Source organism: Oncorhynchus mykiss, chromosome 9 (assembly GCF_057628025.1).
Source record: "Oncorhynchus mykiss isolate SJ-2025 chromosome 9, ASM5762802v1, whole genome shotgun sequence".
Taxonomy (NCBI): domain Eukaryota; kingdom Metazoa; phylum Chordata; class Actinopteri; order Salmoniformes; family Salmonidae; genus Oncorhynchus; species Oncorhynchus mykiss.
The window spans coordinates 65,100,034-65,111,886 of NC_143030.1; the positions used below are offsets into that span (position 1 = coordinate 65,100,034).

Genomic DNA, 11,853 nt, shown 5'->3' on the forward strand with positions numbered 1-11,853 from the left:
TCTCCATATTTCTCTCTCCCTCTCCATATTTCTCTCTCCCTCTCCATATTTCTCTCTCCCTCTCCATATTTCTCTCACTCCCTCCCTCTCCATATTTCTCTCTCTCTCCCTCTCCATATTTCTCTCCCTCCCTCTCTCTCTCCCTCTCCATATTTCTCTCTCCCTCCCTCCCTCTCCCTCTCCATATTTCTCGCTCCCTCCCTCTCCCTCTCCATATTTATCTCTCTCCCTCTCCATATTTCTCTCTCCCTCTCCATATTTCTCTCTCCCTCTCCCTTTCCATATTTCTCGCTCCCTCCCTCTCCCTCTCCATATTTATCTCTCTCCCTCTCCATATTTCTCTCTCCCTCTCCATATTTCTCTCTCCCTCTCCCTTTCCATATTTCTCTCCCTCCCTCCCTCTCCCTCTCCATATTTCTCTCTCTCTCCCTCTCCATATTTCTCTCCCTCCCTCTCTCTCTCCCTCTCCATATTTCTCTCTCCCTCTCCATATCTCTCTCACTCCCTCTCCATATTTCTCTCTCCCTCCCACTCCCTCCCTCTCCATATTTCTCTCTCTCTCCCTCCCTCTCCATATTTCTCTCTCTCTCTCCCTCCCTCTCCCTATTTCTCTCTCCCTCCCTCCCTCTCCCTCTCCATATATCTCTCGCTCTCTCCCTCTCCATATTTCTCTCTCTCCCTCTCCCTCCCTCTCCCTATTTCTCTCTCTCTCCCTCTCTCTAACTGTTTCATAAGGGGATTTACTCTAAAGGCCGGATTAGAATGCATGGCATCATTGTACTACAGTCACAATGCAGTTGGGAAATAGACCTGTCATTAGTCGCAAACGGAAACAGATTTGACTCAATTGATTTTCTCTGATGGTCTGGAATCAGTTTGTGGCATTGCTGTGTAAAACTAATGTGTTCAATGAAAGTGAGTGTGAAACCCTTGTTGCAATCAAATAATCTTTGGTGTCTTTGGAGAATTGCTTTGACAGTGGGTATGATTATTGATGAAGATTGGCACTGTAAAAGAGATGGTTCTGCTGAGCATTTTATTTGGTCATAACCAGAGTCACTCACCGGTTGAATGTTGTATGCCAACAGGACAAACCTCTTGTCTGCAGACACATGGAACTTTGTGTAAGTCAAATCCTGTAGAAAACATGGTAAGATAAACATGTCAACAACATCCCTAGATCTAATATGAGACTTAACCTTCAAGAACAACATCCCTGGAGCTAAGTAGTTGTAGATAATATCAGAGATAGGACTGCACTTGGGAAGCCATGGCCATAGTTATAGTAGGTCTGCATATATCATGAGCAGAATGCTAATTACTGTTGTAGGCTTACAGCTACAGTGTGGGATTAACATGGCAACAGAGATGATACACCAAGTGAGAATCTGGCGAGAGCCGGAGAGGAGACAGCATATCCCCATCTTGACAACAGAACCCTGCTTAGCTCCTAGGCAATGACCCACATAAGTCTGTCAGTGTCGCACAGAGCCAGGCGGTGTTGTTCAAAGTGAGGCTCTTGCTTGAAAAATCTCTTTGAAGCCGTATGTTGAAGGCTTCAATTGAACAGTGAGGGAACCAAATAGACCCAAAAGAGCTTAAACTGTCACTGCATATCTATCTAACTGTATAGTTACTACTGCTCTCTACTGGTTTAACAGTCGTTCTATAGTTCTTTCTCCATCTGGGAGGACCACTCAGTCTCTATTGAATTTGCCTGGTTGACTCCTTATATGAGCCGATCAATAGTGGAATACAGCTCCTCTCCTGCAGGGCCGTTATGGGCCGTTACTCACTAAAGAGCTGTTGTCCAGCAGGGTAGCTGTGATGTTGGAGTGGAGGCTGTAGGACAGGACATGACCCTCTCTGGTTCTGAGCGCAACCTCATTCTCTGGAAGGGACAACACAGGCCGAAGGGAAATGGTTACCTTTTGGTTGGTTCACTCAATATAACATGAATGGGAGCTTGCCTTGGCTTCCCTATACATGTTCTATCTCGTTCCCCCGCTTTAGGGTATCAAGGCTCTTACCATCCAACCAGGTCACACAGGGGTCGTGAACTGTATACTTCTCACTTTCCAGATCCTCCATGGTGAGACGGGATCGCAGAAACAGGTGAGACTCATCTTCCAGAGAAAGAGAGAAAGCGAGAGAAATGAGAAAGTGGGAGAAAACAAATGGACAAAAACACTCCACTTGTCATTTCCACCCGGAATGAACAAGAAGCTTCCTCTATTCACACAGATCCAAGGCACAGCTGGTGCTGCGGCTCAGCTTGTTCTTAGCATAGCACTGGAGTCTCGTCTTTTGTCTGAGTCTCTTTTCAATGCAGGGGAATTTTGTATTTGTCAGTGTTGATTTGTTTTGTCAAATTGTGAATGTCATTGTTGATATGTTAATCTGATGGAGTCTCTGTTCTCACTCCTCCCACTGCATCCTCTCTCCTTCTCTCCGTCCCTCTCTCTCTTTCTCTCTCTCTCTGTTCTTCAAGCCTCCATCTCACTCACCCCCTTCACCCCTCCTTGCCTTTATTCTCTTTCTCTCTCCCTCCTGCATTCTTTTTCTCTATTTGTTTCTCTACATCTTTCTTTTCCTCCCCATTCCTTCTCTTCCATCCCCCATTCCTTCTCTTCCCTCCCCCATTCCTTCTCTTCTCTTCCCTCCCCCATTCCTTCTCTTCCCTCTCCCATTATGTGTTTCATCTTACCAGGTGTGAGCATGATGACTGAAAGGCTGACCAGTGATAGAACACCAACGATCACCATCATGGCGATTGCAATGCCCTTCCAGTTCCGAGGTGGACCGGCTGAAGCATGCATGTCCTAACAAGAGAAGCACACAGACACACACACACATACAGACACACAGCGATGAGTGTAATGTCCACACACACAGCTGAGGGAGAGAACATTAGTGCCGCTTCATTTCCACAGCCTCACAGTGAGTATTTCGCTCTCAGACAAGCAGATCTGCGGCGTAGGCAACAGGCAGTCTCTGGGGAAATAACAGTTTCGTACTCTCACTATGACAGAAAAATGTGTAATTTAGACTTCTCCTTTGCCAGGGAAAAATGTTTAATTAATTGCAGACTATCATTTCTGTCATGGTTTAATTTCTCAAATCTGTCGCCTCATTTCACCTGTAACAGCTTTCATGGGGCACAGGGTAGGGTTTGGGAGGAAGAGTGGAAGGGTGCACGTTCTTGGGCACAGCGTTCTTGGGCACAAGGACTATGGTGGTCTGCTTGAAACATGTAGGTATTACAGACTGGGTCAGAGAGAGGTTGTAAATGTCAGTGAAGACACTTGTCAGCTGGTCAGAGCATGTGCTGAGCCTGCGGCCTGTTTAAAAGTCTTACTGACATTGACAATGGAGATTGTGATCACACAGTCATCTAGAGCAGCTGGTGCTCTCATGCATGGTTATGTGTTGCTTGCCTCAAAGCGAGCATAGACAAAATGTAGCTTGTTTGGTAGGCTTGCGTCACTGGGCAGCTCTCGGCTGGGTTTCCCTTTGTAATCCGTAATAGTTTGCAAGTCCTGCCACATCTGAAGGGTATCAGAGCCGGTGTAGTATTTGGTATTTTATTAGGATCCCCATTAGCTGTTGCAAAAGCACTAGCTACTCTTCCTGGGGTACACATAAAACATGAAACATGAAACGATATACTGTGTGTTGAGTATTATCTCAAGATTAGCCTATGAAGTGTGGAGCTATGTACAGATATCATTCCCTTTCTGGTTCTACTGGTAACAATAATATGCTCCATGGCCCTTTTCTCGTTGTTATGTCAACTGTTTGATTTTACTTTTATGATTGTGTCTTGTGTGATTGTGGTTTAAGTTTTTTCAGTATGCAGATAGGTTGAGAGCATGTGAGGTTGGGGATTGTACATTGCATAAGTGGAGATGTGTGTGTGTGAATGCAACAGTGGCTGTATAGTGGTGGTTCGGAGACAGCTGGTGTAACACAGGGCTGGATGGAGGATCAGCAATATGTCAACCAGCAATCCCCATGGCTGTTCCTGTCCTCCATCAAGGCCTGCGGAAAGGTGAGGGTGATGGAAAACAGCAGCTGGCCATGGCTCTGTGGCTTTGAGGACAGGGCCAGGCCATGAGGTTTATGGCTGCATTGTGATTGCGCTCTCACACTCCAATGAATATAATGCCCCGGTGTCTTGTCTCAGACAGCTACACACTATATATCAGGACTCTGGAATCGTCTGCAGTTGTATTTAATCGTGACTGATACTGTGGCTTCCTTATTCCAGTAGAGCTTTGAGGAGCATTGGAGGAGAATATACAGACGCAATATTCCTACAGCAGCTGTTTCTTGTACTGTAATGTTCCATCTTATTTATGTTTCACCTTGTGTTCTTGAACTTTTTGTTAAATTAATTCCCATCATCACACCTCATCATGTTGGTCTTCTAGGTAGCTAACTCACCTTTCATGGAACGTGCACCCTTCCACACAGGTCCAGAGCTCCAGACCAATAAGTCCTCCCCTGATGTGCTCCTTTCTTTGACTGTAGCTGCTATACTCTATCTCTGTAATTCTCTCTGTTCTCTCAACACAGTGCACAGTCCTGTGCTGTACAATAGTGGACCCGATCAACATCATTCCCTCTGATTGGGTGTTATGTAAGATATGGAAGAAAAGAGACCCTAGCAGGCAGACACACACACACACACACACACACACACACACACACACACACACAGAGGAGACCCTAACAGAGAGGCACGGTTCATGTAATTTCCCTTCGCTCTTCTGATTCGACCACAGATAGTGTTTTGATTTCAAAATCCTTCCCTAATTACTACTGCATGCAACACTCTGCTGAAACATCCCCTCTAATGGGATGCACCACCACAGGAAGCACATCAGATAGAGCGGGAGAACCCTGTGCATGCTGGCTGGGGGAAGAGGGAGTTATGTCAAAGTTGCAAATGAGACACAGATAGAGGAGACGGGAAGATAATCTCAAGGGTGGATACACACATCCACCATATTCTGGGTGGGTTTCAATGATGGCGACGCTACATCTGAGGAATCAAGGATTCAGCACAGCACTGATTGCCAGAAGAGGTGGACAGATGAGGGGTTAGATTGACATGTGAATATCACCAGTGCACGCTTTTTGGTGACCCGATAAAAGGAATCTGGACAATAAAACAATTATAATGTACAATACACTGCTCTGTGAGCCATCCATCCGAGAGAGAGTCAAGAGGAGCCTATGATAAAGCTTTGATGATGCTGTCAGTCAAACCAACCCACAGGCAGTCTATACTCTAGTCTATAGACTAAATGGAGCTTCGTACTGTATGTGCAACCAAACATGTATCTCTTGGGGAGAGACCTCTGCAAACATTTGCAGGGCTGACTACGTCTGTAGCGTCAGTGAGAGATAACAGAGTTCCCCTCCCACCATGGCCAACAGACAGAGCAGACCAAGGGAATTCCCCTCAACCAACCAAATAGGATCGGTACAGTGTGCAGCTGAACAAGGTCCAGCGGGAAACAATTCATAGAAAGCGAGCAGCCGGTAAAAGGGACTTTAGGTGGGTCACTAGAAAGCCTCTCGCCCCACAAAATATGACACATCCTTGCGTAATCCCTGGTCCGATAACCTGACCCCTTCTTCACTGAGAAACTCAACTAACGGTTACAGATAAAACACATGCTGAAACACATACTGTATGTAGACTGTAATCAAAACACCTTAATTGTATGGTTGGCTACAGACTCAAAAAGGGAAACCACACAAAATAGAATTGCTCAATTTGCTCCCAATGCACCAGAGGTAGTTTATAAATTAGACTCTGGGGATCTCCTTGTCTGTCTGTCTTTGGAACATGCGGTGAAAATAACACAATAAATCATCGGGAGCAGAATCACAGCTAATGAAGCTATTGTTGAGACATGCTGACTCTCATCTACATATCCAAATCCCACCAGCTACATAATTCTGCAGCAACCAATCACTAGTAACCAGAAAGAAAAACAAGATGTACCAAGACATGATATTTGAAGATCAAGCAAGCCAGTCAACCATTACATTTTAAGAGACAAAACTGTAATAGCAACTATTTTTTGGAAGATACAATGAGCCTACCAGCATCTTGTTTTAACGATTCACTGTAATTGATCTCACGGGACAAAAGCAGATGAACCATTAACACATAACTTTTATTTGAATGCATTGCCATGTCAATATCTCTTTGGTACCTCAGTTAAATAGTAGCCATTATGAAGCAGTTTCCCACTTTCTGACTGGTTTAAATAGATATAACTGGGGTGATGTGCAAGGACCTCAACAGCACTGCCAGTGCTCCGCTATAAACTTCAAAGGATTTGAAAGCTGTATCGCCACGCCATGATTGAAGTGACCTTTTGGATAATACAATTTCAATAAACACAGTGCCGCCATCTATACCGCCATTTATTTGGCAGAATTACAACAATTTGCCTTTTCTCACTTGCCTCTCACATCCTCAAAGGTTGTAGGTGGTAGGCTTTGGATTTGGGTTGAGGAGGATGACACTTTTGCCCTAATATCATATACTCAACAGCACCTGCCACAGTTGCATGGAAAAATCCACTGCTTTAAGCCTCCTCTGCTGTGAGCCCTGCAGCCCTTTTCTCTATTCCCTTTCATGCATCCTACCATGCATCCCACCAAGCAATAGCAAATGACTGTACAAAAAGGCTCTCAGTACACTATATGGCTGCTGAACCTATCCCACTCCTCTACATTGCTGTGTCCGCCCTGGGGAGAAGGGAGTGTGATACTGCTGTAAACTATGAGGGAGAGGAGAATAAAAGATAACGACAGGTAGTCTAGCGGTTAAGCGCGTTGGGCCAGTAACTGAAAGGTTGCTGGTTTGAATCCCTGAGCTGACTAGGTGAAACATCTGTTGGTGTGCCCTTGAGCAAGGCACTTAACACTAATTTTAACACTAATTGCTCTGGATAAGAGCGTCTGTGTCACACCCTGATCATAGTTTGCTTTGTATGTTTCTATGTTTTGGTTGGTCTAGGTGGGCATTCTATGTTACATGTCTAGTTTGTCTAGTTCTATGTTTAGCCTGATATGGTTCTCAATCAGAGGCAGGTGTTCGTCATTGTCTCTGATTGGGAACCATATTTAGGTAGCCTGTTTGGTTTTGTGGGTGATTGTCCTTAGTGTCTTGATGTCCTTGGTCTGTGTATATGTGCACCAGTATTAGGCTGTTTGGTGTTGGGTTTTGTGGGTGATTGTCCTTAGTGTCTTGATGTCCTTGTTCTGTGTGTATGTGCACCAGTATTAGGCTGTTTGGTGTTGGGTTATGTGGGTCCTTAGTGTCTTGATGTCCTTGTTCTGTGTATATGTGCACCAGTATTAGGCTGTTTGGTGTTGGGTTTTGTGGGTGATTGTCCTTAGTGTCTTGATGTCCTTGTTCTGTGTGTATGTGCACCAGTATTAGGCTGTTTGGTGTTGGGTTATGTGGGTCCTTAGTGTCTTGATGTCCTTGTTCTGTGTGTATGTGCACCAGTATTAGGCTGTTGGGTTTTGTGGGTGATTGTCCTTAGTGTCTTGATGTCCTTGGTCTGTGTGTATGTGCACCACTATTAGGCTGTTTGGGTTTCCGTTACGTTTATCATTTTGTAGTTTTTGTGTTGGATTCGTGTTGCTTCAGTTTCATTAAACATGGATCACAATAGCCACGCCGCATTTTGGTCTGACTCTCTTTCCCATACAGAAAACCGTGACAGTCTGCTAAATAATTGATATGAGCGAGAGGTGCATGTTCTGACACAGGACTGATACAGTTGAAGTCGGAAGTTTACATACACTTAGGTTGGAGTCAAACTCGTTTTTCAACCAATAACAAATTTCTTGTTAAACTTTAGTTTTGGCAAGTCGGTTAGGACATCCACTTTGTGCATGACACAAGTAAAATTTCCAACAATTGTTTACAGACAGATTATTTCACTTATAACTCACTATCACAATTCCAGTGGGTCAGAAGTTTACATACACTAAGTTGACTGTGCCTTTAAACAGCTTGGAAAATCACAGAAAATTATGTCATGGCTTTAAACTTCTGATAGGCTAATTGACATCATTTGAGTCAATTGGAGGTGTACCTGTGGATGTATTTCAAGGCCTACCTTCAAACTCAGTGCCTCTTTGCTTGACATCATGGGAAAATCAAAAGAAATCAGTCAAAAAATAGACCTCTACAAGTCTGGTTCATCCTTGGGAGCGATTGAAACACCTGAAGGTACCAAGTTCATCTGTACAAACAAAAGTATGCAAGTATAAACACCATGGGACCACACAGCCGTCATACCACTCAGGAAGGAGACGCCTTCGGTCTCCTAGAGATGAACGTACTTTAGTGCGAAAAGTGCAGATCAATCCCAGAACAACAGCAAAGGACCTTGTGAAGATGCTTGAGGAAACAGGTACAAAAGTATCTATATCCACAGTAAAACAAGTCCTATATCAACAAAACCTGAAAGTCCGCTCAGCAAGGAAGAGGCCACTGCTCCAAAACCGCCATAAAAAAGCCAGACTATGGTTTGCAAATGTACATGGGGACAAATATTGTACTTTTTGGAGAAATGTCCTCTGGTCTGATGAAACAAAAATGGAGTTGTTTGGGCATAATGACCATCGTTATGTTTGGAGGAAAAAGAGGGATGCTTGCAAGCCGAAGAACACCATCCCAACCGTGACGCACGTGGGTGGCAGCATCATGTTGTGGTTGTGCTTTGCTGCAGGAGGGACTGGTGCACCTCATAATATAGATGGCATCATGAGGCAGGAAAATTATGTGGATATATTGAAGCATCATCTCAAGACATCAGTCAGGAAGTTAAAGCTTGGATGAAAATGCGTCTTACAAATGGACAATGACCCCAAACATACTTCCAAAGTTGTGGCAAAATGGCTTAAGGACAACAAAGTCAAGGTATTGGAGTGGCCATCACAAAGCCCTGACCTCAATCCTGTAGAAAATTTGTGAGCAGACCTGAAAAAGCATGTGCGAGCAATGAGGCCTACAAACCTGACTCAGTACACCAGCTCTGTCGGGAGGAATGGGCCAAAATTCACCCAACTTATTGTGGGAAGCTTGTGAAACCTACCCGAAACGTTTGACCCAAGTTAGACAATTTTAAAGGCAATGCTACCAAATACTAATTGAGTGTATGTAAACTTCTGACCCACTGGGAAAGTGATGAAAGAAATACAAGCTGAAATAAATCATTCTCTCTACTATTATTCTGACATTTCACATTCTTAAAATAAAGTTGTTTTCCAAACTGACCTAAAACAGGGATTCTTTACTTGGATTAAATGTCAGGAATTGTGAAAAACTGAGTTTAAATTTATTTGGCTAAGGTGTATGTAAACTTCTGACTTCAACTGTAAATGCATCCTTTTAAAGTACACTCTTCTTGTTCAACCACCCCATCACAGATCAAATCTGTGGAAACAGAACCAAGCACGGAGGTGCAGTATATGAATTGCTTGGCAGAGAAACATTTGCCTGGGAAAGATACACTAACTAGTGTTTTGTGGATTCTTTGTTTAACCTACAAAATGTAAATGGATCAATTCTAAATTGTTGGGAGACATAAAACATTCCCCACTGACCACTTCAGACAGGAAAGACATTTATCATCTATTTTCAATTATTCACAATGTTGCACAGTATAAAATCTACCAATGCAACCTAACACAGCACTGCTTAAAAACAATGTTGTTGACAGTCTGACACATGATTTGTAAACCAAATGAATAGTGCAGCTCTGAACTGAAAATGCCGTCACGGCTGAATTGTTGCTGTCGCTGAGAAGGTAATGGGTATTCTTAATTAGACTTGGCAAGGCTATAAAGTACTGCTGTAGTGGAGATGGAAAGCATATCGCAATACTAACTAATATCCAGGAGCAAAATATTTCTCTGATTATTAATTAAAAACAGTATGTATGTAGCTATCAGCAACTGTCCACCAAGAAGCAACCAACTACAGTCACATTTGGTTACTTTTACATTTCTGGAGCATCAGCAATTCTGCAACCTATTGACAGCCTGCAAGTAGAGACAGCTACATGCAAAAACTGTTGCAACTTCTCTGTTTGAATAGGCTCACAGAGCTGCTGAATGACCATGCAGTGGACATTATTCAGTACATGGGGGGAAATTAATATGACATTAAAAACAGTGGCAAAAAGTGTGAAATGAAAATGCTGGTAAAATAAGGTCTGGTGTTAAATAAGTCAACTTTGCTATTCAGATTTTAAATCAACTTAATTGAGGCTATACACTTCATATAATTACAGAATAAATTAGATTGTCCATCACCTGCTGCAAGTTGTGTGCCTCATTCACACCTCGATTGCAGATCTCTCTTTATCCACATGCTGTGGGCTATAAATCAATTAATAAAGTAGGCCTATATGCCCTTTGGCATGGGTAAGCCATGACTACAGCATTTTAATTGCTATAACCGCAACCGACACGCAGTATGATGTGTTTTAAAATATAGCCTACATAATTTAACTGAATCAGTTTACCAACAAAAAAAATCACTACATCAAAACAGTTTGCGATTGAAGAGGGGAATACCGGTATTGGGGTTACCACTGCGACCACTGCAGTGCACACAGAAGCTTGTTCAAGAGATGCCTGTATTGATTAGATATATTAAGTACGAATAAAAGAGCACAAAGGAAAGACAGATATTAATTGATAATCATATCATGTTGATTTAAATGTAAAAACTATTTCTGACTGGTCACGACAGAGATATAAAATATAAAAACAGGCGCATTTAGACAATCCTTCAAGCGCATACGCTCACATGTAGACACACGCACACACAGACCTCTGCGACTGTAATGTTATCGCCATGCTCATCAGAGAGATTTATGCAATGAGATCAACGCAGATCCTGCTCTATGATAAAATAAAAAACAATCTTGGGAACATAAAAAAAAAAAAACGAAACAGTATTGAGTAGAGCCATTTACCAGGTCCGTGCCCATGTTCTGTTGAGTAGTGGCAATCATCTTTGCTGTCTTCAACAAGCTTCTTCCTGGAATTAAATCATGCTCCTTTCAGCAGTTGATCTGGATGAATGCACTTGCGATGTTCACAAGTTGTCCAAGTAAAAATTCTCTCTCTCTCTCTCTCTCTCTCTCTCTCTCTCTCTCTCTCTCTCTCTCTCTCTCTCTCTCTCTCTCTCTCTCTCTCTCTCTCTCTCTCTCTCGCTCTCTCTCTCTCTCTCTCTCTCTCTCTCTTCTTCTACAGTATCTCAGCGGGAGGGAGTGTATGTGTGTGTGTGTTCTGTTTATGGCCATTTGCTTGCTTCCTCACTGATTACAAAGTAATCAGATTACGTTACTGAGTTTGGCTAATCCAAAAGTTATGTTATTGATTACAATTTTGGACAGGTAATTGTGACAGTTAGAAAGTAACCTACCCAACCCAGTTGATAAACTCTGAAATTAATCAAGACACAGTCGTAACCTCTGGTTCAGCAACATTCTATGGCTGTAAGTAGTCATGTTGGAGCAACACATATGCCATGTAAATCACGGTTCTGACTCGATGGAGCACAGCTACGACCGGGAGTGACTTTTCGTAGCAGGTTAGGGGAGCATTTGAACTAACCTTTATCCTAAACTTAACCTAATTCTCCTAACCTGCCACGTTAATTCTCCTAACCTGCTACGAAAAAGTAACTTCTAGTCAAAACCATAAATCACAGCTACTGAGTTCAAATAGCCTAATAATTGTAGAAATATCAATGTGTTAATATGTTATCAATCAATATGATATAACAATAATGAT

At 42.9% G+C, this 11,853-nt stretch overlaps 1 protein-coding gene across 1 annotated transcript in view; it reads right to left on the minus strand.

The window, feature by feature from the left end:
* The window catches only part of LOC110531227 (inactive dipeptidyl peptidase 10), a 37,061-nt gene extending 25,822 nt beyond the window's left edge, over positions 1–11,239 (minus strand). The window contains exons 1-5 of the mRNA XM_090185020.1: positions 11,031–11,239; positions 2,708–2,822; positions 2,031–2,126; positions 1,797–1,891; positions 1,065–1,136 (exon numbers count right to left, since the gene is read on the minus strand). Of these exons, the coding sequence (XP_090041146.1) occupies positions 1,065–1,136; positions 1,797–1,891; positions 2,031–2,126; positions 2,708–2,822; positions 11,031–11,069 (417 nt within the window). The 5' untranslated portion in view covers positions 11,070–11,239. The remainder of the gene's footprint in view (positions 1–1,064; positions 1,137–1,796; positions 1,892–2,030; positions 2,127–2,707; positions 2,823–11,030) is intronic.
* Positions 11,240–11,853: the final 614 nt, after the last annotated feature.